We start from the raw sequence: 23,747 nt of genomic DNA on the forward strand, positions 1-23,747 counted from the left end.
GCAGGATTAATATTGTAAAAATGACCATCTTGTCAAAAGCAATCTACAGATTCAATGCAATCCCTATCAAAATTCCAACTCAGTTCTTCATAAAATTAGAAAGAGCAATTTGCAAATTCATTTGAAATAACAAAAAACCCAGGATAGCAAAACCTATTCTCAACAATAAAAGAATTTCTGGGGGAATCACCATCATTTACCTCAAGCTGCATATTTCAGAGCAATAGTGATTTAAAAAAAAACTGTATGGTATTGGTACAGAGAGAAAGACAGGCAGGTTGATCAACGGAATAGAATTGAAGACCCAGAAATGAACCCACACACCTATGGTCACTTGATCTTTGGCAAAGGAGCTAAAACCATCCAGTGGAAAAAAGATAGCATTTTCAACAAATGGTGCTGGTTCAACTGGAGGTCAGCATGTAAAAGAATACAAATTGATTCATTCTTATTGCCCTATACAAAGCTCAAGTCCAAGTGGATCAAGGACCTCCACATAAAACCAGATACATTCAAACTAATAGAAGAAAAAGTGGGGAAGATCCTCAAACACATGGGCATTGGGGAAATTTTCCTGAACAAAACACCAATGGCTTATGCTCTAAGATAAGAGTCGACAAATAGGACCTCAAAAATTGCAAAGTGTCAGTAAGGCAAAGGACAATGTCATTAGGACAAAATGGCAACCAACAGATTGGGAAAGGATCTTTAACAATCCTACATCAGATAGAGGACTACTATCCACTATATACAAAGAACTCAAGAAGTTAGACTCCAGAGAATCAAATAACCCTATTAAAAATGGGGTACAGAGATAAACAAAGAATTCTCAGCTGAGGAATATCAAATGGCTGAGAAGTACCTAAAGAAATGTTCAACATCCTTAGTCATCAGGGAAATGCAAATCAAAACAACCCTGAGATTCCACCTCACACCAGTCAGAATGGCTAAGATAAAAAACTCAGGTGACAGCAGATGCTGGCGAGGATGTGGAGAAAGAGGAACACTCCTCCATTGTTGGTGGGATTGCAAACTGGTACAACCATTCTGGAAATCAGTCTGGAGGTTCCTCAGAAAACCAGCTATACCACTCCAGGGTATATACCCAAAAGATGCTCCAACATATAACAAGGGCACATGCTCCACTATATTCATAGCCACCTTCTTTATAATAACCAGAAGCTAGAAAGAACCCAGATATCCTTCAACGGAGGAATAGATACAGAAAATGTGGTACATCTACACAATGGAGTACTACTCAGTTATTAAAAATGACTTCATGAAATTCATAGGCAAATAGATGAGTAAGGTAACCCAAACACACACACACACACACACACACACACACACACACACACACACACACACACACACACAAACCACACATGGTTTACACTCAGATAAGTGGATATTAACCCAAAGCTTGGATTACCCAAGATACAATCCGCAGACCACATGAAGTTCAAGAAGAAGGATAACCAAAGCGTGCTTCAGTCCTTCTTCAATACCAACCAACCAGAGCTCCCAGGGACTAAACCACCATCCAAAGAGTACACATGAACAGACCCATGGCTCCAGCTGCATATGTAGCAGAGGATGGCCTTGTTGGGCACCAATGGGAGGAGAAACCCTTGGTCCTGCCAAGGCTCGATGCCCCAGTGTAAGAGAATGTCAAGGCAGGGAGGCGGGAAGGGGTTGGTGGATGGGTGAGGGAACACCTTCATAGAAGCAGAGGGAGGGAGCATGGGATAGGGGGCTTATGGACAGGATACTGGGAAAGGGGATAACATTTGAAATGTAAATAAAGAAAATCCAATAAAAAAATGAATCAGAGTTGGAGAACAAAAGAAGAAAACGCCCAGCATTGACTTCTGACCTGCACAGAACACAAGGCACGTGGGCTTGACCACACTAAGCTAGTTAGTTTTATGTCAACTTGACATGAGCTCTAATCAATCATCTATGTGAGAGGAGGGAACTGCACCCGAGGAAATGTCTACGTAAGATTCTGCTGTAGGCAAGCCTGTGGGGCATTTTTTAAAAAACAAGAGATGGATGTGAGAGGGTCAAGTTCATTGTAGGTGGTGCTATCCCTGGACTGGTAGTGCTGGCTTCTAGAAGAAAGCAGGCTGAGCAAGCCATGTGGAGCAAGCCAGTAAGCAGCTTCCCTCCATGGCCTCTGCATCAGCTCCGGCCTCCAGGGTCCTGCTCTGCCTAACTGCTCGTCGTGACTTTCCTTGATGATGAACAATGATGTGGAAGTGTAAGCCAAATAAATTCTTTTCTCCCCAGGTCGTTCTAGTCACCATGTTTCATCACAGCATTGGTAAACCTTAGACATGCATTTACCTACACATGCTACACACACACACACACACACACACACACACACACACACACACACACACACACAGCTTCCATGACATCTACTCCAGGATTCATTTGAGAGTTTCTTCATGGATTCAGGAGGAAGGAAGCGGCTGCCTTTGCATTCTACTCTATTCTAGCAGAGTGGACCTTACAGGGGATACATCCAATCCCAGCCCCTTCTATCCTAGGACTTCGCAGGAGGAAAATCAGGATGGGATCATAGCTCAGGGTCACAGGCTTAAGACCCAGGGTCTTCTCAGGACATTTAACCCACGTGGTCACCTTACCACACCAAGAGTGCTCCTGTATGGTATGGCCATAAAGAGCTACCACTGAGGTAATCTGAGGTCTAATTTAAGGTGCTCCTAGGGAAAGCAAAGCCACTTAAAATATGTATGTATGTATGTATGTATGTATGTATGTATGTATGTATGTGTATATATGTATGTGCATATGTATGTGTGTATGTATGTGTGTATGTGTATATATGTATGTGTATGTGTATGTATGTATGTATGTATGTATGTATGTATGTATGTAAGTGGCTCCCTGGCTAAGAGAACATATTGTTCTTGCAGAGGACCAAGTTCAATTCCCAGCATCCACATCAAGTAACTCACTACTGCTTGGAATTGCATCTTCAGGAAGCCAATGCCACTCTGGCCTCCTTGGGAAGACATAAACACATGTACATACACATAAATAATAGTGATTTAAAAATGAAGACTTGTGGTAGAGCGCTTGCCTAGCAAGTGCAAGGCCCTGGGTTTGGTCCCCAGCTCCAAAAAAAAGAAAAGAAAAAAAAAATGAAGACTCAACAGTCACGATAAACTGTAACCAGTGGCCAAGTCAAACGAGCATTAACCCTGATCCTACAGTGCTCCATTTCTGTCCCTTTATCCAATATACAGTGTCAACGATACATGCTAAAAGGCAGAGTCTGGAGGGACAAACGCAACAATAGAAGCAGACTCATAAATGACAAGGGTCTGAGGAACCTTTCGGTACCAATTTTAAGTAATTACTGAGAGAAAATGGACAGTGTGCAAGAATGAGTCAAGCGCACAGATCAGGCAGGATCTGTGTCCTTGCCGGAAACCAAAAGCCACGTAAGAGAGATAGAGACCTCAGCTCAGTGGTAGAATATTTGCCTAGCATGTCTGAAGCCCAGGGTTCAACTCCCAGCAACACAAATAAAACATGCTAGTAGGTTGAATACAGACTGGGGCGGGGGGCACACGAAAAGGTGTGTAAAGGTGTGCAAAGGAGGTGTGTAAAGGAGGCGTGTAGAGGTATGTGAAGGGGGTGTGCAAAGGAGGTGTGTGAAGAAGGTGATGCTCTTATTTCCGAGGCCTCTTATAATAGTTTTTAAATGTTGGATTTCTTAACTTTGCAATGGATATGGCATATTTCTATAATGCTCACTTTAAGATAAATAATTGAACTGTGAAGGTTAGCAAAATAATAAAGCAAACCACCAAACTGGAGAGAGGTGGGGAGATACAAAATGCACTTGACAATGGAACTATATCTAAAATATGCACAGAATCCTTAAAGCTCAGTAAGAAAGGAACTCAGTTCAGAAGCTGCCTCTGCAGGTAGAAGCACTGGGTGCTCTTGCACAGGACCTGGATTTAATCCCCAGGGCCTACCCAATGGCTGGCAGCATCATTAACTCCGGTTCCAGATCCCACACTTTCTTCTGGCCTCCATGGCCAATAGGCACACACGTGTAGTGCACATATATACTTGCAGGCAAAACACTCACATAAAACAAAATAATCTTCTTTAAAATGAGAGGATGATCAGCATCTTCAGGGAATTATGAGTCCAAAGCAATGGCCTACCACCACACACATATTCCAACGACAGATCACATAACTACGGACAACAATGGGAAATATAGGAGCTATTACGTATTGCTGGTGGGATACAAAATAGTAAAGAGACTTTGGAAACAGAGAGTTTCTTTCAAAGCAGTCTACGGTCTATCCAGAAGTTGCAATGTAACTCTGAAACTGTATGGCCACACACACTTGTACAAGAACATTTCCTCCTGGTTCTCAAGAATTAAAAGCACCCAACATCTGTCTAGAGAGGAGTAGATACCTGGGCCGGGATGTGTCCTGGTAAATCCACACACTGTGCTGCTGCGCCATGAGGACTCAGGGAGGAAACAGCCTCAAAAGGCTTTCTGTAGACTATGATTCCAACTCTTCAGTGTGAAGACCAAGGGTCACCAAGAGTTAAAGAGGGAGGGGCAGTAGCTGACACACTGGGACCTGGGAGACTGTAAATCTTTTCTGCGTATTAAGCTGTAATGGTGGATACACATGCTTTTGGCAAAACTATCTTTCGGGACAGAAATGGGCCCTAATGTGAACTCTGAATTTTAGTTAACGTGTGAGTACTGATGCATTCATATAGGGGATTAACCACACTCATGTAAAATGTTAATAGAAGCTGGGTGGAGAGACATGGAAACACCCTGTGCTTTCTGCTCAACTTTCTGTAAATGCCTAAGTGCTGTGAAAAAGGAACTCGAGAAAATAAAAATAGAACCACCATCTGACACCCTGTCCCTCTCCTGGGAATGTGCGCGGGAGATCTAAGCATCCGAAGGAGTGCCTGAACCCATGCTTGCTGTGGCATTGTTCACGGCAGCTGGATCATGATCCTGGAGGAGACACAAAGGGCACGCGCGCACGTGTGTGTGTGTGTGTGTGTGTGTGTGTGTATGCGTGTGTGTGTGTGATCAAAGCTCGTGATATACATATATGAAATGCCATAATCACATGCATTATTTTTTATAACCAACGTGCATTAAATAAAGAGGGGAGAGAAGAGGAGCACACATTACCACCCCTTGTCCAACTAAGTGAATACTGTGGTGATCGTGTTGACCTCCCCCAAAGTTAGACCAAGAAAAGGTCTTGAGAAGAAAATGCACTGTGTGGGAGAGCCTCCGTGTGCCCGTACAGTTAAACCATGCGCTAGGCAGCTATCACAAACCAAGGGGCTTCCTTTGCACTCTCACACACTAGGCGGAGGGTGTCGCTGCCCAATCCACGGATCGTCGAGGCAGTCGGAGAAACTGAAGCTCGAGGAGAAACACTTTAAATAAGAATTCGTACTCCACAGAAGTAAGAATCTCTCAACTTTTATTTCTAGGATACATTCATCCGGAATCTTTGTTTCTTTACAATTTTCCCCCTAAGAGAAATAAATGAATACAATAAAAATAGAATCCAACTACCAGCAATGTCTGTAACCAGAAAGGAATCTAAAGTCTCCGGTGTGATAATATAGGATATATATTCTTTAAAAATATAAATTTCATACCAGAAATAAAGCCTGAATATTCTCTTTTGTTAAAAATATAATTTTCCTTCTTTGCTCTTCCATTTAGTTCTAAAGTCTGTACTTAAACCAGCAATTTTAACTCTTCTTGGAAGGCCGTGCCCAGCTGCGCCCGGTTCCACACTATGGGTCAACTGACTGCACGTCTGAGAAGTGACAGGCCACAGGGCTGTAGCAAGGCTTCAAGACATACTAGTCACGGACTTAAAAACTCCCACTAGCAAACTGAGGCCTGGTTACTATTTTACCTGTTCATGAAATTAGGAAATGTACACAAATTTACAAACTGTAAATCTCAATTGGGGAAAAAAAGATACCGCGAATCTGTCTTGGCTAGAAAGGTAGCTGGCTGGGACAGAGGTGGGTTATACTGGGGGACATAATTGCAAAGGTGCCGGGGTACAGACTCGGGGTCTCAGAGACTGGTTGCTATGCAGCGTGACATGCGACCACTCAATCAAGAAAGGGACCAAAGAACAAAGAAACGGTTCTTCAGCTCAGAGACCGACACCACACTGAGTAGTCAAGCCACCCATCCATCGCTGGGGGCAGGAAATCCAAGTTGGATGGTTTCCCCTCTTCTGACTGGTGTCTCCACAAAGCTTCAGTAGTTGGCAGGTAATCCACTTCTTAAGAGGCTTAAAAAGCCAACATACATGGCCTGGGGACAGGCACCTCCACTTAAGAAGGTTGCAGAAAGTCTCATTATAAACACGGGATAACATACTTAAGCCAGAGTGGAACCTTCTACCTCCGAGTAAACAGCCATCGTGCGTGCTAACTTCTGCAGTGTGTTCTAAAGAGCACAGCCAACGGAGCACAGTTAGGGTGTGCTGATGGTGAGGGACGCCATCTAGACAACAGGCGCATGAGGAGGCTTCCGGCCAGCAAACCGAACAGGCCTAGGAAGGCAAAGTTGGCGCTGCAGGGTAAGGGCACCTGACCCGAGACCGGAGCATCCTGAGCAGCGTGAAGGGGGAGACACCTGGCAAGAGGCTTCCCTCAGGAGCTGAGCTGGGAGGCAACTGGAAGGGGCCCTCCCCCGCTGACTGTCCGCTGTGAGCCTGGAAGCATAGCACAGGGCAGGAGGAAATGGCCGCCGGCCTGACCCCTCCTCCCTTTGGCTCTCTGATGCACTTGCCCTTCCCGTTAGACCTCCAACCCCCTTTCCCCAAGAGAATATTCAGGCCACTTTTTTTTTCTTTTTTCTATTTTTTTCTTTTGGTGGTTGTTTTGCATTAGTAAGGAATACACTAGCAGTCTGGGAGCTCCCTAACTCGGGGGATGTCTCGTGTCAGTATAAGAACTCAGGAGGGGAGAATATAAAATTCAAATGCATTTACAGAGGATTCAAATACACTGTCTCATACACCGAGTACCGCGGAGCACGGAGCTGAGCAATGGCACGTTTGTTACGTTTTGTCGAGGTTTAAGCCAATGTCCACATTCCCGGCGATTGGTCTGTGTTTTCTGCATACAACAAAGCACGGAGCTTTAAATACACACATTTAAACCAGTTTACTCCCTTGTACAATCGTATCTTCAGTCTTACATTTGAAAGTATCAGCCTGAATTGTCATTGAGAGCAATGAGGACTAAGTGACAGTATCATTTAAACGAGATGAGAAACAAGATGTCAGCATTAAACTTAGAAGACAAACACAGATTAGGAAATCTGTCTGTACGCCTGTTCTGTTGGACAAGAGCCTCGCACAGGCAGAGCCCCCGAGACCTCACTGTTTGGGGCTTGCACGCAGCCCCACCAATTGTCTTACATGCTCCTGGATTACAGAATAACCTCAGCTTCCAGGAACCACAGAAAATAAAAAATCATAATATGAAATTTGAAAAGAAGGGTTAAGAAGATCTGTTCCAGTACACTGCGCACAGTCACCATCACAGGACAAGAGTAGATGGAGCCAAGGACGAGAAAGGCACAGGAGCTTTCGCCAGGCTCTACACATCCTGGCACTGTACGGCTAAAACTACTCACTTTGACCGGATTATGGGTAAGGGAAGTGAATTATTACCAGAATTTGCATCATTTTCTTGGAAAATCTAATAATAAAACATTAAATACATACTTTTAAATTTTATATTTATTTGAAGAATCTTTGGTAACAATTGTGTGTGTCTCCCACATTATAGGACTTTTAAAAATCAGTGTCAACAGGACTGACTAAGGAGAGTATGGCAGACAAGCTGGTGCGCTTGGGCTCTCAGGGCAGCCCTCACCTGACTGCCAGTCTGCAGTCCATGCAGTCCAACACAGTACACGGAGCCTGTGAACATACAAAGGAGAGGCTAACACCAGAAAGGAATCAGACAGCAATGAGAATCAAGGACAAACCATAACAATGACAACTGTTCGTAAGTAATTTATTTTTAAATTATAAGATTTACAATGCCTTGATTATGCAAAATATCATAATAGAAATTAAACTAAATCAATAAACCAAGAGAAAGAAAACTTTTTCCTTAAATATCAGTATTTAAGCCATCCTTGTCCCAACCTCATCTTATAAAGTATGCTAATTTCAAAGGTTTCACTTGCAGGTTTAATTGTCATTTTCAGCGTTTTATGGAACTGTAATTTTTTCCATTGCTATCATAGCTAGCGTTTATGCTGCAACAGCAGCAGAATCTCACAAGTGCGATCAAATGTGGAGGTGGGGCCCAGCCTTCGGTTTTATCCACAGACAGAAATCATCCACAGGCATCAGGAGAGCGAGATATTCTCGAGTGGCCAGAGTGTGGCTTAGAGCGTGGTGGCAGCCGCTGTCCTGTCGCTCTGATCTGAACCAGCAGCGCGTGGTGGCATTACTGCTGTGGATAGTATGACTGCTGCGGGGGCTGAGGGAAGGGGTAGGTAGGCTGCTGGGGTCCTGGGTACGGAGCCTGTCCAGGGCTCTGGTGATACACCGGTGGGTACGGCATATTGTACTGGCCATATGTGTAGGGGTTGTAGCCCATGGGCATGGGCATTTGGCAATACCTGATGGTGACAAGAAAACAAACAAAACACTGGTTGGTAAACCAGACCCCAGAGTGCGACACACAGTCACTACTTGAGTCAGCGCTCACCAAGAGCCACTTTCCTCTGTTTCAATCTTCTGAGGAAGAGGAGTGAGGCAAAGGTCTTCTTTCAAGATACACAGAGAAAAAGCATTCCTACCATTAATTAAAAAGAATATCACACTTCTAACACTACCCAGGAAATAATAATGTTGAATCCAACTATTAACAGCATATAAAGACAGAGACAGCTCGTTTTAACGAGGCAATCTAGTTCTCTAAGTATGTTTCTCTGTGGAGCTGGAGAGATGGCAAGTAGTTAAGAGAACCAGCTGCTCTTCTAGGACAGAACCACGATGGGTGGGTGGATGGATGGATGGATGGATGGATGGATGGATGGATGGATGGATGGATGGATGGATAGATGGATAGACAGACAGATGAACTAATGAATGATGCCCCCAAAACAAGGCTAACCTTTGAATGTATCCCATAACTGTCTAAGTTTCTATTCATCTGTTTATTAGATACTGAGATTTCCAAGCACCAGTATATAAACAAGGCCTGTCTTTGCTTCATATAAATAAGGGCAGCCATAAAATATATACTGAATTTCAAACAGAAGAGATATATTTATATAAATACAAGATGTAAAAAATAAAAATATATATCCTAGACACCTAGTAAATAGCTATTCAGCTACTCAAACAAGTAATTATAACATGATCTTTAATTTCTGGGCAAGTTGACATGGCTAATTCATGAATCTGTGTTGAAAGAAGGGACAAACCTGCCATAAAGATTAGTCACAGCTAGAAATTACTCGATCCCTAGTGACACAGGGTGCCACTGCTTACCCGGGATATCCTGGATAGGTGGGATACGGTGGTCCCTGAGCCTGTGGAGGGGGAGCAGAGCCAGGGGTCTGTGGCGGTGCTGCTGAAGCAGTCCCCACCCCTGCAGGGGCAGTAGCGGCAGCAGCAGGAGGAACTCGGTTTGCAGGAAGCACAGGAGGTGGAGGCCGGGCTGGAGGCTGGGGCTTAGCAGGCTGGAAGAGAGACAAGAGTGACAGAATGTGAAGTATGGGTCTCAAAGAGTGGAGAACTAAACCAACAGAGTGCAGACGGCAGTGTGAACATTCGACCAGATACTCCTTCACCGGCCACTCTTAGATACCAGCTTTCTACGCTAGCATGCGGCTGAGTAGAGGCTCTCTCGACATCTGTGAAGACCCACAGTTCTTCCTGGTGCTGACATCTAGTCACACACTGCCTCCACCAACAGTCAGACACACTACTTCTGTCAGGCCCCAAATTCTTTTTACAAAAGTCTTCAAACCTGTGAAAACTTCTAAAACCCTCAGTGGCATATGTAGCGGTGAAACTCTGTGACTGTTAGCACTCCTTTCTCTCCTGTGTTTCTGGAGAGCCACCGGAAGCTGCTGTCTTTACAGCGCAAGCCCTCCAGACAGCAGCCCTCAGCATATCAGCCGAACAATCAAGCTGTTCCCTAGGACTAGAGAATACCCAGGGGGTCCAAGATTCCCTAGGCACCTGAAAGAAAGGTCTCCTATGGCTGCTTCTGTGAACCAAATTCAAATCAAGGTTCACTCCACAAAGACCAGAGTGAATTGTTTGTTCTCATCTACACTTCCCTCCGGTCTCCCAGGGGTCCCAGAGTCTGCACCGCATGCTCTAGGTCTGTGCAGCCATTACTGAGGACACGGCTGGGCATCTGTCTCCAGCACTTCATTCCCTTGTAAGGGAAAGTCCATTCTAAAGCTGTTGTCTCACGCAAGAGAACTCATGAGTACTGGCTGTGTTTACACACTGAAGGCATCAAAAGGTTGGGCCTGGTCAGAGGCGGGACCACCAGTTTCCTCACTGCAGCCAGCCTTCAGAGCTGCCAACCCGTTGCCGAAGACCTGGCCTAGGGAAGACCTGGCCTACTCACCGGCATGGTTCTTGGAGCTGGAGTTGGAGCTGTCGCATGTCCCCCTGCTGGGGAGGACTGATATGCTGGCGGAGGGATAGAAGGAGCGCTGGGCTCTCTGGCAATGCTCTGCTGCAGATCCCTTGAGAAAGACAGGGTTAGTCTGACACCATGACAAACACCCAGGTCACTTTGTTTGTTTTCTTCATACATGAAGTAAAAGTGCCTCCAAATCAGATCAGTATTCTAGAATGTGTTTTCAGTCTCGCCTAGAAAGGAAGTCTATTCTTGCAGCAAAACGAAGTTATAGCCTAATAGTTCTAAAAACTAGCAAAGAGGGTAGATCTTTCAGACATCTTAATTACAACTCAAATATGGAGTGTATAAACTAGGCAAACAGTCTCCTTAGAAGACTGCTTCTTGTCTAATAAGAGGTAATTACAAAACAAAAATACTACAGCCCATTCAGTCACGGAGCCAACATTTCAATCATGATATGACACCAGTGTCCAAACAAAATAAAACCAGGAACCAAGGAGACAGAGGCAGACAGAGCACAGTGTGGGGTAGCCCTGGCTGTATAGCAGAAAGCTTCCCTCAAACAAACAGCAAAGGAGTAAAACTAAGATGGGCACTAATTATGCAAATAATTATGTAAATTCCTAGCGAAATTCTCAACCAGTTACCTAAAGACATGTGGCACTGAGCTATTTTATGTTCAAAGATACTATAACAACGTCACTGGGTAACCTGTCACTAAGGTAGCCTGTCACTGGGGCACTGTCACTGGGGCACTGTCACTGGGGCACTGCCACTGGGGTACTCTGTCACTGGGGCACTGTCACTGGGGTACTCTGTCACTGGGGCACTGTCACTGAGGTACTCTGTCACTGGGGCATTGTCACTGGGGCACTGTCACTGAGGTACTCTGTCACTGGGGCACTGTCACTGAGGTACTCTGTCACTGGGGCACTCTTGTCACTGGGGCACTCTGTCACTGGGCACTGTCACTGAGGTACTCTGTCACTGAGGCACTGTCACTGGGGTACTCTGTCACTGGGGTACTCTGTCACTGGGGTACTCTGTCACTGGGGCACTGTCACTGAGGTACTCTGTCACTGGGGCACTGCCACTGGGGCACTGTCACTGAGGTACTCTGTCACTGGGGCACTCTGTCACTGGGGCACTCTTGTCACTGGGGCACTCTTGTCACTGGGGCACTCTGTCACTGGGCACTGTCACTGAGATACACTGTCACTAGGGCACTAGGGCACTGTCACTGGGGCACTCTGTCACTGGGGCACTCTTGTCACTGAGGCACTCTGTCACTGGGGCACTCTGTCACTGGGGCACATTATCACTAGGGTACTCTGTTACCAAGGTACTATGTTACTGATATACTCTGTCACCAGGGTAAATTCACAAAAGATATGTAACTAAAAAAATACATAAGTATTAAGAGACAGATTTAAAGTCTCTTCAAATCCCAAGTCTGTTCAGTATATTGGAATTAACTTCAAAAGCCTCACTAAACCCCAAGGTCTACACTCAGTGACACATCGTGGCCATCAGTTTCTTGGAGCAGGATCAATAGCTACAGTGGGACCAGCAGTCCTGAAGCCAAAGTCACCCTTATCACAGTCACCCCTCCCACCTGTCACCCACACTTTCCTCTCAAAAAGGGCCCAAGGTGAAAAATACATCAGAGCTATATTCTTCAATGAAAGAAATCGATGTAAGGGCTTAATGTAAGCAAACACTATATAAATGAGGAATTTGTAGTCGATAATAATATTCTAAAGGTCTGACTTTGAAAGATCTAAAATATATACATATACCACAAAGACTTAACATAAGACTTCCCCCTTAATAAACTCCAGTAATTAGCATATTTGTGGGCCAATGAGAATTTCCTATGCCTTACTACTGATATAAGTCAAAGCTACTGTCAGAGCTCAACAAAGTACAACACAGAAAGTAAACCGCCACAACTGCTCCAACGATAGCCACTGACACTGGTGCTTTATACCCTGTGAAAAGAAACTGAAGTAAAAACAAAAACATTCCATTCTTCCAAATGTTTTGCCTTTAATTAAAGCATTTCAATTAACAGTGAAAGTAGGAAATCTGAAGGCAAATGGTCAGTCATAACTGGACAATTAATTATACTGACTGAAGGCACCCAGATCTAGAAAGACCAATACTGAATGTTCTCACTCTAGATTTCTGTGTTCACTTGGAATACCTGCACAAGGCAGGAAACTAGAAAGGGGCCACTGCGGGGAGAGAGAAGAAAGATCTGAAGGGACGTATGGATAATACAGCACAGGTGACAAGACAAAGAGAAGGAGAGAGAGAAGGATGGAGGGCAATGGGAGGGTGAGGAGAGGAAGGCTTAGGGAAGGGATAAACAAATGCTAGGGATGAAAGAGCCATCCAGAAACATACAATTGTATACGTTTCCTAAATATGTATATAGATATATGAAGATGTCTATCTACAGGTGAGTGCATATATATATGTATATATGTGTGCATATACATGTGTGTATGTATATATATATGCATTTGTGTTTATATATACATACATATATGCATATGTATATATATGGGAGAGAGAGAGTGTGAGAGTGTGTGTGTGTGTGTGTGTGTGTGTGTGTGTGTGTGAGAGAGAGAGAGAGAGAATAGGCTTAAGTGAAATTTCTCTACACAGGGGAGTGTGCTGGTTATCAAATGAAAAGTCCAGTACCAAGTATGAATCTCTCCCCCTTAAGCTGTTCGTCAACAGTTCCTAAATCTCTGTGTGAATATGGGTCAAGGCCCCGCTTTCACAGTGGCTCCTGCAAAAGGGACTGTGCTCTCTTCTGAACTATTCACTGTCTTCCCCTCTGCACCCCACTGTACTTCCTCAGCCTCGGTCTCTCTCCTTTCCATTCTTTCATCCCAGATCAGGACGCCCTATGACTGTGAAACACTCAGAGGGAAGGAGAAGGGCAGCGGCTGCGCCAGCATCAGCCGGCTCCCAAACACAGGGCCACAGTAGGATCTGACACAAAACCAACTCACTTCAAGAGCTCATCTCTTTCCGTCTTCCGTGCAAACACTATGTCACTGCATTTGTTCTGGAACCTGACCAGGATTTCAGTCAGCTCATTGTAAAACTATAAGCAAAGAAAAAATACAGATAATAAGTAAAAGTTTAAATCTAGGAAAAAATGCACTCTAACAATAATTTGGATCAATGCTGCTGAAACTAGAGGCTGAGATCACGCACGGGAGACGCATTCATACAATCACCTGAGTAGCTTAGTACTATGTCCTAAGATTGGTAAGGAAAATAAAAGTAATGAGAGGATGTCTGCGGAAGAATACTAACACTAAACATTACAAGACGGGAAGTTAAAATTTTATAACTGTGAACATGTTCCCAATCCTTAGACAAAAGCCAGCTACTAAGTGATGACTGTGAACCCACACTCACGCTGCATAACTCCAATGCGGGCCCCACTACCGTAATGCCCGAGGCTCTCAGAGAAGCCCTCGGGACATCTGCTTGAACAAAGCACTGAGCCCTAGGGACGGTCACCTCACTGTCACCACCCCAGGCGGCACAGTACTTGCTGTCTATTCAGAGCACAGTGAGGACAAGCGTCTTATCCAAGGTGACTGCACTCGGTGACCACCACAGAGTTAAGAACCAAAAGGAACTTTGCATCTGGAAAATTTAAAAATCACTTGTCTCAAAAGCAAAATAATCAGAAAGATAAAAATGCATTTCTCTAAACCCTTTAAGGGACAAAGCAAAAAAGTACTCAGAATCTACCTCTGATACTCAGGCAGGCTCCAAGTCTGTCCTCACCACCTCCTTCCACCACACATCAGTCCCAACTGAGATGTCATCACTGGCTCCGGACAGCTCGGATTCCTGCTCCCTGCAATACGCTAGCCAGTACCTCTCCATAGAGCGCCTCCTTCAACGTTCCACTGAGAGTTCCCCCTCTACAAGCCTGACACCAAGTCAAAAGCACGAAGCTTGGTCACTTGGAAGGACCAGCAGCAGCAGCCACGTTCCTTCCTCCCCCTCTGTACATCTCAGCTCTAGTCTCATGCGCGCACGCATACCTTTGTGCCCTCTTTCAAGTTAGCTACGAGCTCCACGAAGTTGTCGTACGCGGTCGCTAAGTTCTTCAGGACCTCTTCCCTCAGGCTGGCCTCACTGTTAGACTGCTTCATTTTGGAGAATTCCTGGTGTGAGACCTTTGTAAACAAACAAAATGTGTATTTTATAAATTTAATTCAGCTTGAAATACTTTTTCATTTATTATTTATTGCATACACATGTGTGTGTAGGTATGCGTATGTCACAGTACACATCCGAAAAGTAAGAACACAAATTTCAAGAGTTGGTTCTCTCGTTCCACCACATGGAATCCTTCACATAAGGACTGAACGCAGGTCCTCAGGATTGGTGACGTGCACCTTTAGCCCCTGAGCCATCCTGATAGCCAATCAAAATATTTATAATAGGAATGGAGTGTAGTGGCGCATGACTTTAATCCCAACACTGGGGAGGCAGAGGCGAGCAGATGTCTAACACGATTGAGCCCTCAGGCTTCCATCTCCCAGGACAAAAGTGTAACAACAATGTGCTGCTCTCTTTTCAATTAAGAAATCATGATTGCTGATCTGCACATTTACAAGAAATACGGGCAATGTTTCATGCCAGTACACTGCTTTGACTTTTTTCTTAAGTAAAATATCACAAATCCAATGGATATAAAAATATAATCAGTAAGTTACCAACTTCTATCATTCTATAACACAAAAATACCCAGACAAAAGCTGTTTATTTGATAACACTTTATACTACTATAAAATTCTGCACATTCACTATAAAAAGGCAAAGTCTCGAGTCCTGTCAGTACAAACTACTGATGTGCAAATGCACAGCTAATGTCTAATTATGTATTAGCCAGATGATTCTGAAGGCATTGATGAGCCCAACTAATGTTGATTCTTCCCTACACATAGCAAGAAAACTAAAAAGGAAACATCACAAGTGATTTGGAAAACACTTGTCTGAAGTAACAAGGCCTTCTCACCAGCATGCCACCCCCTAGTCAGTCAGAGGTGGCTGTGTTTCTAGTGCAGGGAACTGAGCTTAGGTCATACCCCAGGTAAGTACAGCCAACCCTAGAGATGTTCAGCCATCGAGAGCTCACACTGCTTTGAACCCCAGCACTTGGGAGGAAGACACACAAAGGTAAGACACACAGTGACAGTTGTTAGTTCTAGGCCAGCCTGAGCTGAAAGCCCTTGATTTTTGTAAACTCTACAGACATACCATGCTCTATTCTGTGAGTCCTTTCACTTTTACATTTTTTAATGGTCATAGGCTGTCATATACCTCCAATTTAAAAAAAAATTTACCTGTATATTTTTTAGAAGTCCCTCCTGTTTCTTCAGAGACTCTTGAACTTTAGTTGTTAGCCCACCATAGATCCGATCCAGCTCAGTGACAGAAAGAGCCTCCTCATTTATCACGCCATCTTGGGCCAGAGCTGTCAAAAACTTGCTTGTCATGTCAAAATTCACTGACTTCAGGTCATTCTCAAGACCCTCTCTTTCCTTCTTTATTTCATCAAGATTTGATAATAAGGATTTTAAGACATTTACAACCTAAACAACAAACACATCCATGGTCAATGGTAGGGCATCCCTGGGACAAAGCTCAGACTGAGGAACGCAACCCCTGAAGACAGGGTTCTCACCATTTTTTATACATTCAAAACATAAAACTTTAGTACTGAAAATAAATGGGCCTGTCAAACAGTTACTGCAGAGGAAATATTCCAGGCTAGGTTTGTTTTTACTCGCCTTTAATCCAAGCATTGGGAGGCAAAGGCAGGTGGATAACTGTTGATTTCAACCTGAACTACACAGTAAGTTCCAGGCCAGCCAAGGCTACACGGAGAGAGCATGTCTAGAAAGGAGAAGGGGAGGAAGGGGAAGAAGGGAAAGGGGGAGGGGAAGAAGGGAAAGGGGGAAGGAGGAGAAGGGAAGGAAAGGATAGGGGGAGGGGGAAAAGAGGAAGGGGAAGGGGGAAGAAGGGGAAAGGGGAGGGGGAGGGGGAGGAAGAGAGAAAGGGGGAAAAAATGACCAGGGAAGGTAAGTCCCTGAAAGGTCCACAGCAAGATGGAAATAGTCCTTTTTTAGGGCCACTGTAAAGACCACGGGGACCCATACAAAGTGTTCAACAGAACTCCCTGCGGATGGCCAAGCATCTGCACCACGCACCCACCACTCCCTGGCACTCGACATTTGTGATTCCCCACACAGGGCCAGCCAAGCCCACTGTGCAGGCTGGCGCCCGAGCTTTACGGTTGACAGCAAACTGCACACATTTTGAACTACATAGAAGCTTGGAAATCTAAGATAAAAATCAGAAACAGATCAGGACTTAAAGTTCTGTTTATTTAGTGAATTTAAACTTACCTCTCTAATTATGTGCCATAATTTTATCTGGCAAAGTGAAGTAGGGTTTGTAAGTTTAAAATGTTAGAAAATCTATATAGTGGGAGGGCTGGGGAGATGGCTCAGTGGGTAAACATTAGGACCTGAGCTTGGATCCCCAGTGCCATGTTTAAAAAGAAAAGGTGAGAAGCAGTAGCACAGCCTGTGACCACTCTCGGCTCCTACCCCACCCCAGCAGGAAGTGAAGAGGAACCGGAAGAGGAACACAGGGACTTATGGGGCTAACGGTCAAGCCAAACAATGCCAAGCTGTAGACTTACTGGGAGGTCCTCTTTCAAAGAATGAGGAGAAATGATAGAGAAGATACCCAGTGGCAACCTCTGACCTCAAGCGCGTGCTCCTGTACATGTGAGCATGTGTTTGCACACGCACGCACCACAAAAAATTATTGAATTTCCTATTAGCACACTAAAGTTGATAATGGACTAAGTTGATTTTAGATCTCTGTACAGACTGCATGACTAACAGGAAATGAGAATGAAGGAGGGAGGAAAGGCGAGCTGGTACCATCCTCAGGTCTCACTGCGGATGGGGTCCGGTGGGCAATGAGGGAGGCCTCCCCACCACTGTAATAGTATAACTGCCCATGTCCACTGGCACACTGAGTGACACAAAACAGAGAGTCCTAGCAAACTAGTGGAACCTCAGAATAGGCCCGGAACTAGGCAGTGGCTGTTCCCCCTCTTTAAGAAAGTCCCCTCAGGGGGCTGGGGATTTAGCTCAGTGGTAGAGCGCTTACCTAGGAAGCGCAAGGCCCTGGGTTCGGTCCCCAGCTCCGAAAAAAAGAACCAAAAAAAAAAAAAAAAAAAAAAAAAAAGAAAGTCCCCTCAGGTGCTGACAGCCCACTACCTCCCCACAGAGCCAATGGAATGGCTGGCTACTCTAGAACTCATGTAGTTTGCCCATTGGTCAAAAGGCTGTATAAAATGCTTGCTGCTGTCGATGATGGTCTCCGGAATCTGTGTCCCTAGGTCCATGACTCTGCCTCCCTTACCCTTTCCTGATCCCAGTTCCCACATCTCATCAGCCAAAAAGGAGTAAGCTGGAGAGAAAAGGAAATTTGCAGAAGGGCAAGCCAGCTAGGACCCACAGCTGGAGCACCACTGTCTGATGACTAACCGTGTGTCTCGGACACAGCACAGAAACTTCAACTTAGATCCTCTCACCAAACAGCAGGTCTAAATGATGGCGAGAATCACCCCCACTATGAGCTACCAGTAAGAGCTGATGGAAGGGACACATATGGACACAGGTTCCTCCCCAGTGACAAACTGCACACAAGCAGTGAAGATTGTGGGAAGAGCCCTAGGGTTTCTCAGAATGGGTCTAAAACCAGCTCTATTTACCGAGAAAGCCAGCCTACCTCCTGGTTTTCATGCACATCACTTTCTAACCATGGAAATAACGACAAGTTCCTACACTTGGCAAGTCTTGTGTTATTTCAAAATGCCATGGTCCCAAGTCTCTGAAATATATCGTTTCAAACAACTGATTTATGATTGTGTGAACACCACATACAGACCAAGACAGCCGGCTCTTGGTCTCGTGTCACAGGGGCCTCTGTGCTATCCCGGTGATTAACGGGCGCCCACACTAGCTTAACTACAGTTCAGTCTGCCTGATCCTGCCCTAATTTTAAGAAAGTGGATAACGAGAAAAATGGATTGAAGTGCTTGCACAGACGAATGGCTAGTATAACAACCACAACCACAACAACCACAACAACCACAACCACAACAACAACCACAACAACAACCACAACCACCACAACCACAACCACAACCACAACAACCACAACCACAACAACAACAACAACCACAACAACCACAACCACAACAACCACAACAACCACAACCACAACAACCACAACCACCACAACAACCACAACAACCACAACAACCACAACAACCACAACAACCACAACAACCACAACCACAACAACCACAACCACAACCACAACAACCACAACCACAACAACAACAACCACAACAACCACAACCACAACCACAACAACCACAACCACAACCACAACAACCACAACCACAACCACAACAACCACAACCACAACAACAACAACCACAACAACCACAACCACAACAACCACAACCACAACAACAACCACAACAACCACAACAACCACAACAACCACAACAACCACCACTGTCTAAATACTCTCAGATACTCTAATTTGAGGCTCACACTCATTATCATATCAAAATACACAGAGGTCTAATGCACTTACTTAGTTCTCTCTTTTCAGTAGCTGCCATTATATGATCTTTCTTTAACAGGGTCCCATGTAGTCCAGGATGGCCTTTAACTCTCAAGCCTCCGAGTGCTGATATTATAGGTGTTTAAGTTTGTCGTTACTAATACATCTGCATGTAATCAGCTTTTAAAAGAACTGCCTGAATTACTTTATTAAATTAAGCTGCCAGCAGTTACTGTTCCATCAAATGTGGGACAGCTTTCTGAGCTACTGTGTCAATTACGCTAACTACCATTCCAGTTAGTGACTCCCTTCACTTGATAAGCAGACAACAGACTGATCCGGCAAGGACGGAGGAATGGCTGGGATCTGAGACAAGGAAAAGGCATGGTAGGGTAAAAAGTCCTTAAAGAAAATACAAATGTAAACAAGTCCTTGGATAGGATGGAGTTAACAGGTCAGGGCCACAGCACAGAACCAAGAAGCAGAAGGATTAGGAGGAATCCCCACAAGCTGCCAGTGCTCCTCTCGACGTAAGGAGACAGTGACTTGTGGCAACAGGCTCAAGAGGTCCCAGCCTCTACAGAGTAATAAAGTCTATGGGACGGGTGAGGAATAGACGCAGGCTCAGAAAGCAGATAAATCACTGAGTTGACTAAGTTTTACAAACAACAAAAATCACTCATGAACACTGAAATTAAATATCACATAATGTCCATACATCATGAACCATTAGTCTCCATTTTCATGATCATTTAAAGCTTGTAAGAATGGGGGGTGGTCAGGAAGGTAGGAAGGGGTGGGTTGGTGGGGGAATACCCTCATAGAAGCAGGTGGTTGAGGATGGGATAGGGGGTTTAAATGATGGGAAACCGGGAAAGGGGATAACATTTAAAATGTAAATAAGAAATATCCATTAAACAATGAAGAAAAAAAGAGAGAAATAAACCTTTTCATCTTCCTCAAAAAAAAAAAAAAAAAAAAAGAATGGGGGGTGGTAGGGACAAGGCAACACATGAGGTGGCAGCTGTGTTCAGAATATAAACTGAATGAATGAATGAATGAATGAATGAATGGAAAGAAGCCCATAAGAACCATTCTTAGCTTACATGTTATATCAAACCAAGAGGTGACTGGGCCCACAAGGTCTGTCTCAGACTGGGTCTCAGACTATGGAAGCCTTTATGGCCTTAACAGCACTAAATACACTAGCGGCATGAGGAGCTATCGGCTTCCCAGTCAGCTCTCAGACTCAGTCTGTCACTTTACTTCAAAGAAGGTAATATAAGGTACAAACAGCAACAGAGAAACAGGACTCAGCACAGCTAACTTGGAAGCTTTGCCTGCATGAGGGCCGCCATGCTCAGTACAGCTACGGGTACACAAGACACCTCTGGTCTACAGTCAGCCTTCTCAATGTCTGCTGATAAACATTCTCTTAGAGAGATGACTCAGAAACTAAGAGTGCTTGTTGCTCTTCCATAGGACTTGAGTTTAGTGCCCAGCACCCACACAGGGCAGCTCACAACTGTCTCCAACTCCAGCTCCAGGGGCTCCAATGCCTTTGGCCTCCAGTGGCATCTGCACTTCCGTGGCACCATGTGCAAGGCTCAGGTCCCACAGACACAGCAGTGGTGAGCACAACTGTAATCCCAGGATTGAAGGAGAGGCGGAAGGGTCAGAAGTCCAAGGTCCTCTCCAGCTACACAGCAAGTCTGAGCTACATGAGACACCGTCTTAAAAGAGGAAGGGGAACAGGAGAAAAGCCGCTCAGAAAGCATAGCTTAGGCAGTACTCCCCCATGAAGGTTTGTTTTTTGTTTTGTTTTGTTTTGTTTTAATGAGATACCCACTCCTCTGGCCAGAATCCCATTGGGTGAGGCCTGGCAGGCCCAAAACAAAGTCTCAGGCTCCCATGCACAAGGCCAGGTGGTAGCCCCAAGCATCCAGCGGAAGGACCTTTGAGTACAGCCCCGGCAGTTTGAACACTTTTCAGACAACAAGCTTCTTCATGATAACATAAAAATATCTCCATCAGCAAACTTTGGCTTCTGAAAAAGTATATGTCACAAAACTTTATCAATTCAATAACTGTTTCAAATGGTTAGGTTTTTGTTTTTTGTTTTTCTCTTTTAAGAAAATAGAAACCTAACAATAAGAGACACCTTGGTGGTCTTTTTATATCAGTTAGAGACAGAGTCCTTTGTTTATCTTAGCCTGGTGCCTGGCTTGGTGGCCAAAGCTCTTTTATGCCTAGGACTCATAAAAATCAAGTCAAATCAAATCAAATCCAGACAGTGCAGCACAGAACAAAGATAGACCTGCAGTCTATGATGTCACCCACAGACCTGGCCTTCCAGCAAGAACAGAGGATGTCACCTAGAGGTCCAGCAGCCATGTGGCAGCCTGCAGAGGGAGCCACTGCAGAGGGAAAGTGTGTGGTGCACAGATGAAGAGAGAGGGAAGCGGAACAGCTTGAGTGGGGGGGTACACCGTGGCGCCAGACAGAATTCCTGGTAAGGTTGAAGCAGGTTTAAAAACACCAGGAATTTGTATTTTTAATGGTCCTTCCATAATGGTCACGTGTGGGCGGCATGCCTGCCTCTCCCTGTGATGCTGGAGCACCGACAGCATGTTGCTCAGGGGAGGCAGAACACAATCCGAGATGGGGTCCCAGTCTCTGTTTCCCCAGGGAGAAACAGCCGGGAAGTTGGGACAGATGTTGTGGTTCTCTATCTCCTGTGTACCCAGACACCACCAGGGACCTCAAGGAGTTGAGAATGGTGGTTCCCAGCCTCCTGTACACCCAGGCGCTGTTGGGGACCGCAATGAACAAGGGTCTGCAGGCCCACACTTCCCCTACACATCAGGCAGGAAGGGGGTGGCTGAGCCCAGGATGGGGCAAAATCTGGTCTGTTGGATTGAGTGCCGAAAGTGTGGAGGGGCTGGTAGAGAGGCCTCTTCCAGACTTATGCTCAGCTCTTTATGACAAGGCCCCAGTGATCATTGATGAAGAGACTTTTCATTTACCCTCTGCCTGGCCAATCAAAGCTGATCAGGCAACTGCTGCAGAAGAGAGGATAGGGTGGGACTTCTACCAGCCAGGAGAGGGAAGGAGAGAGAAGAAGAAGGCTGATTCAGCCATGAGGAAGGGGTCCAGAGGGACGGCAAGGCAGAAGCTAACTGAAGCCCAGAGGGCCAGACCAATACTGAAATACAAGTATCTCAGGACTTTGGCTGGGAAGTAGCCAGATTAGTTTAGAGGATCAAAAATGATCAATGATTGCCCAGATAAAACTTGATTAAATAAATCTTTTGACTCTGTGTGTCATGATTGGGGAATCAGCTAGGATAGGAAACATAGTTGCTATATTTACTGTGTACATTTATATTAAAGTTACCCTTACAAAGATATTGTCTTTGCTTTGTATTTTGGGGTGTGTGTGTGTGTGTGTGTGTGTGTGTGTGTGTGTGTGTGTGTGTGTGTGTGTTTTATGGGGGGGGTGCAAGGGCAAAGGGCAGATATGAGAAGACAGAGAGCTGTGTGGGACTGAGGTGCATGATGTGAAACTGATCAAGAATCAAAAGTTTCTAAGAAAGGAAATAGATTTTTAAAGTGATTCCTGATGATATTATGCTATTCTTATAGATGGGTACCTTATCCGCTCATCATCAGAGACTTCCTCTGGCAGCAGAGGAGAGTAGATACGAGATCCACAGCCAGACATTATGTGGAGAAAGCCATCAAATCCCTCCCTTCCCTCAGAAGAGGAGGGGAAGACTGTTAAGAGCCAGAGGGGATGGAGGACGCCAGGAGAACGAGACCCTCAAGTCAGCAGAGCACGGTGCATGTGAGCTCAGGGAGAAGCAGCAAGCACAGGCCCCAGGGTCTGCACAGGTCTTCAGCCCAGCCCTCAGCACAGCGACCCCTGGGACTCCTGACTGAGAGGCAAGCAGATCGGTGACCCTGGTGACCGGGCGCCTGCTCTTAGGAATCTTCCCTCCTAGTGAGCTGCGTGACCAACTTCAACACGACAGTCCTTGCCTGACTTCACTGTATCTATTTGTCATAACAGTCCTTGCCTGACTTCACTGTATCTGTTTGTCAGTCATGCCTGGCTATTGTCTCTAAAGCCTGCTGTTTTCTAGTGAGAGAGAAAGAAGAAGAAACGGTGGGGAGGAACTGGGAGGAATAGAGGGGAGAAACTGTAATCAGGATATATTCCGAAAAGAGTCTTTTTAATAAAAGAAAAAAATGGAAAAAAGAACGCTATTGTGTATCTGCCCGACATTTTCGGTCTTACATGAACTACATGGATTAGAAAACAC

At 45.1% G+C, this 23,747-nt stretch overlaps 1 protein-coding gene across 2 annotated transcripts in view; it reads right to left on the reverse strand.

The window, feature by feature from the left end:
- Positions 1 to 5,514: 5,514 nt before the first annotated feature.
- Pdcd6ip (programmed cell death 6 interacting protein) overlaps positions 5,515 to 23,747 on the reverse strand; it is a 55,777-nt gene continuing 37,544 nt past the window's right edge. Inside the window, exons 13-18 of one of the 2 annotated variants that reach the window (NM_001029910.3) lie at positions 16,107 to 16,355; positions 14,799 to 14,933; positions 13,743 to 13,837; positions 10,699 to 10,819; positions 9,603 to 9,793; positions 5,515 to 8,725 (exon numbers count right to left, since the gene is read on the reverse strand). In NM_001029910.3, coding sequence (NP_001025081.2) covers positions 8,551 to 8,725; positions 9,603 to 9,793; positions 10,699 to 10,819; positions 13,743 to 13,837; positions 14,799 to 14,933; positions 16,107 to 16,355 — 966 coding nt within the window. In that variant the 3' untranslated portion in view covers positions 5,515 to 8,550. The remainder of the gene's footprint in view (positions 8,726 to 9,602; positions 9,794 to 10,698; positions 10,820 to 13,742; positions 13,838 to 14,798; positions 14,934 to 16,106; positions 16,356 to 23,747) is intronic. The other variant, XM_087563442.1, reaches the window with a different exon arrangement.

Source organism: Rattus norvegicus, chromosome 8 (assembly GCF_021556685.1).
Source record: "Rattus norvegicus strain SHRSP/BbbUtx chromosome 8, alternate assembly SHRSP_T2T, whole genome shotgun sequence".
Lineage (NCBI taxonomy): Eukaryota > Metazoa > Chordata > Mammalia > Rodentia > Muridae > Rattus > Rattus norvegicus.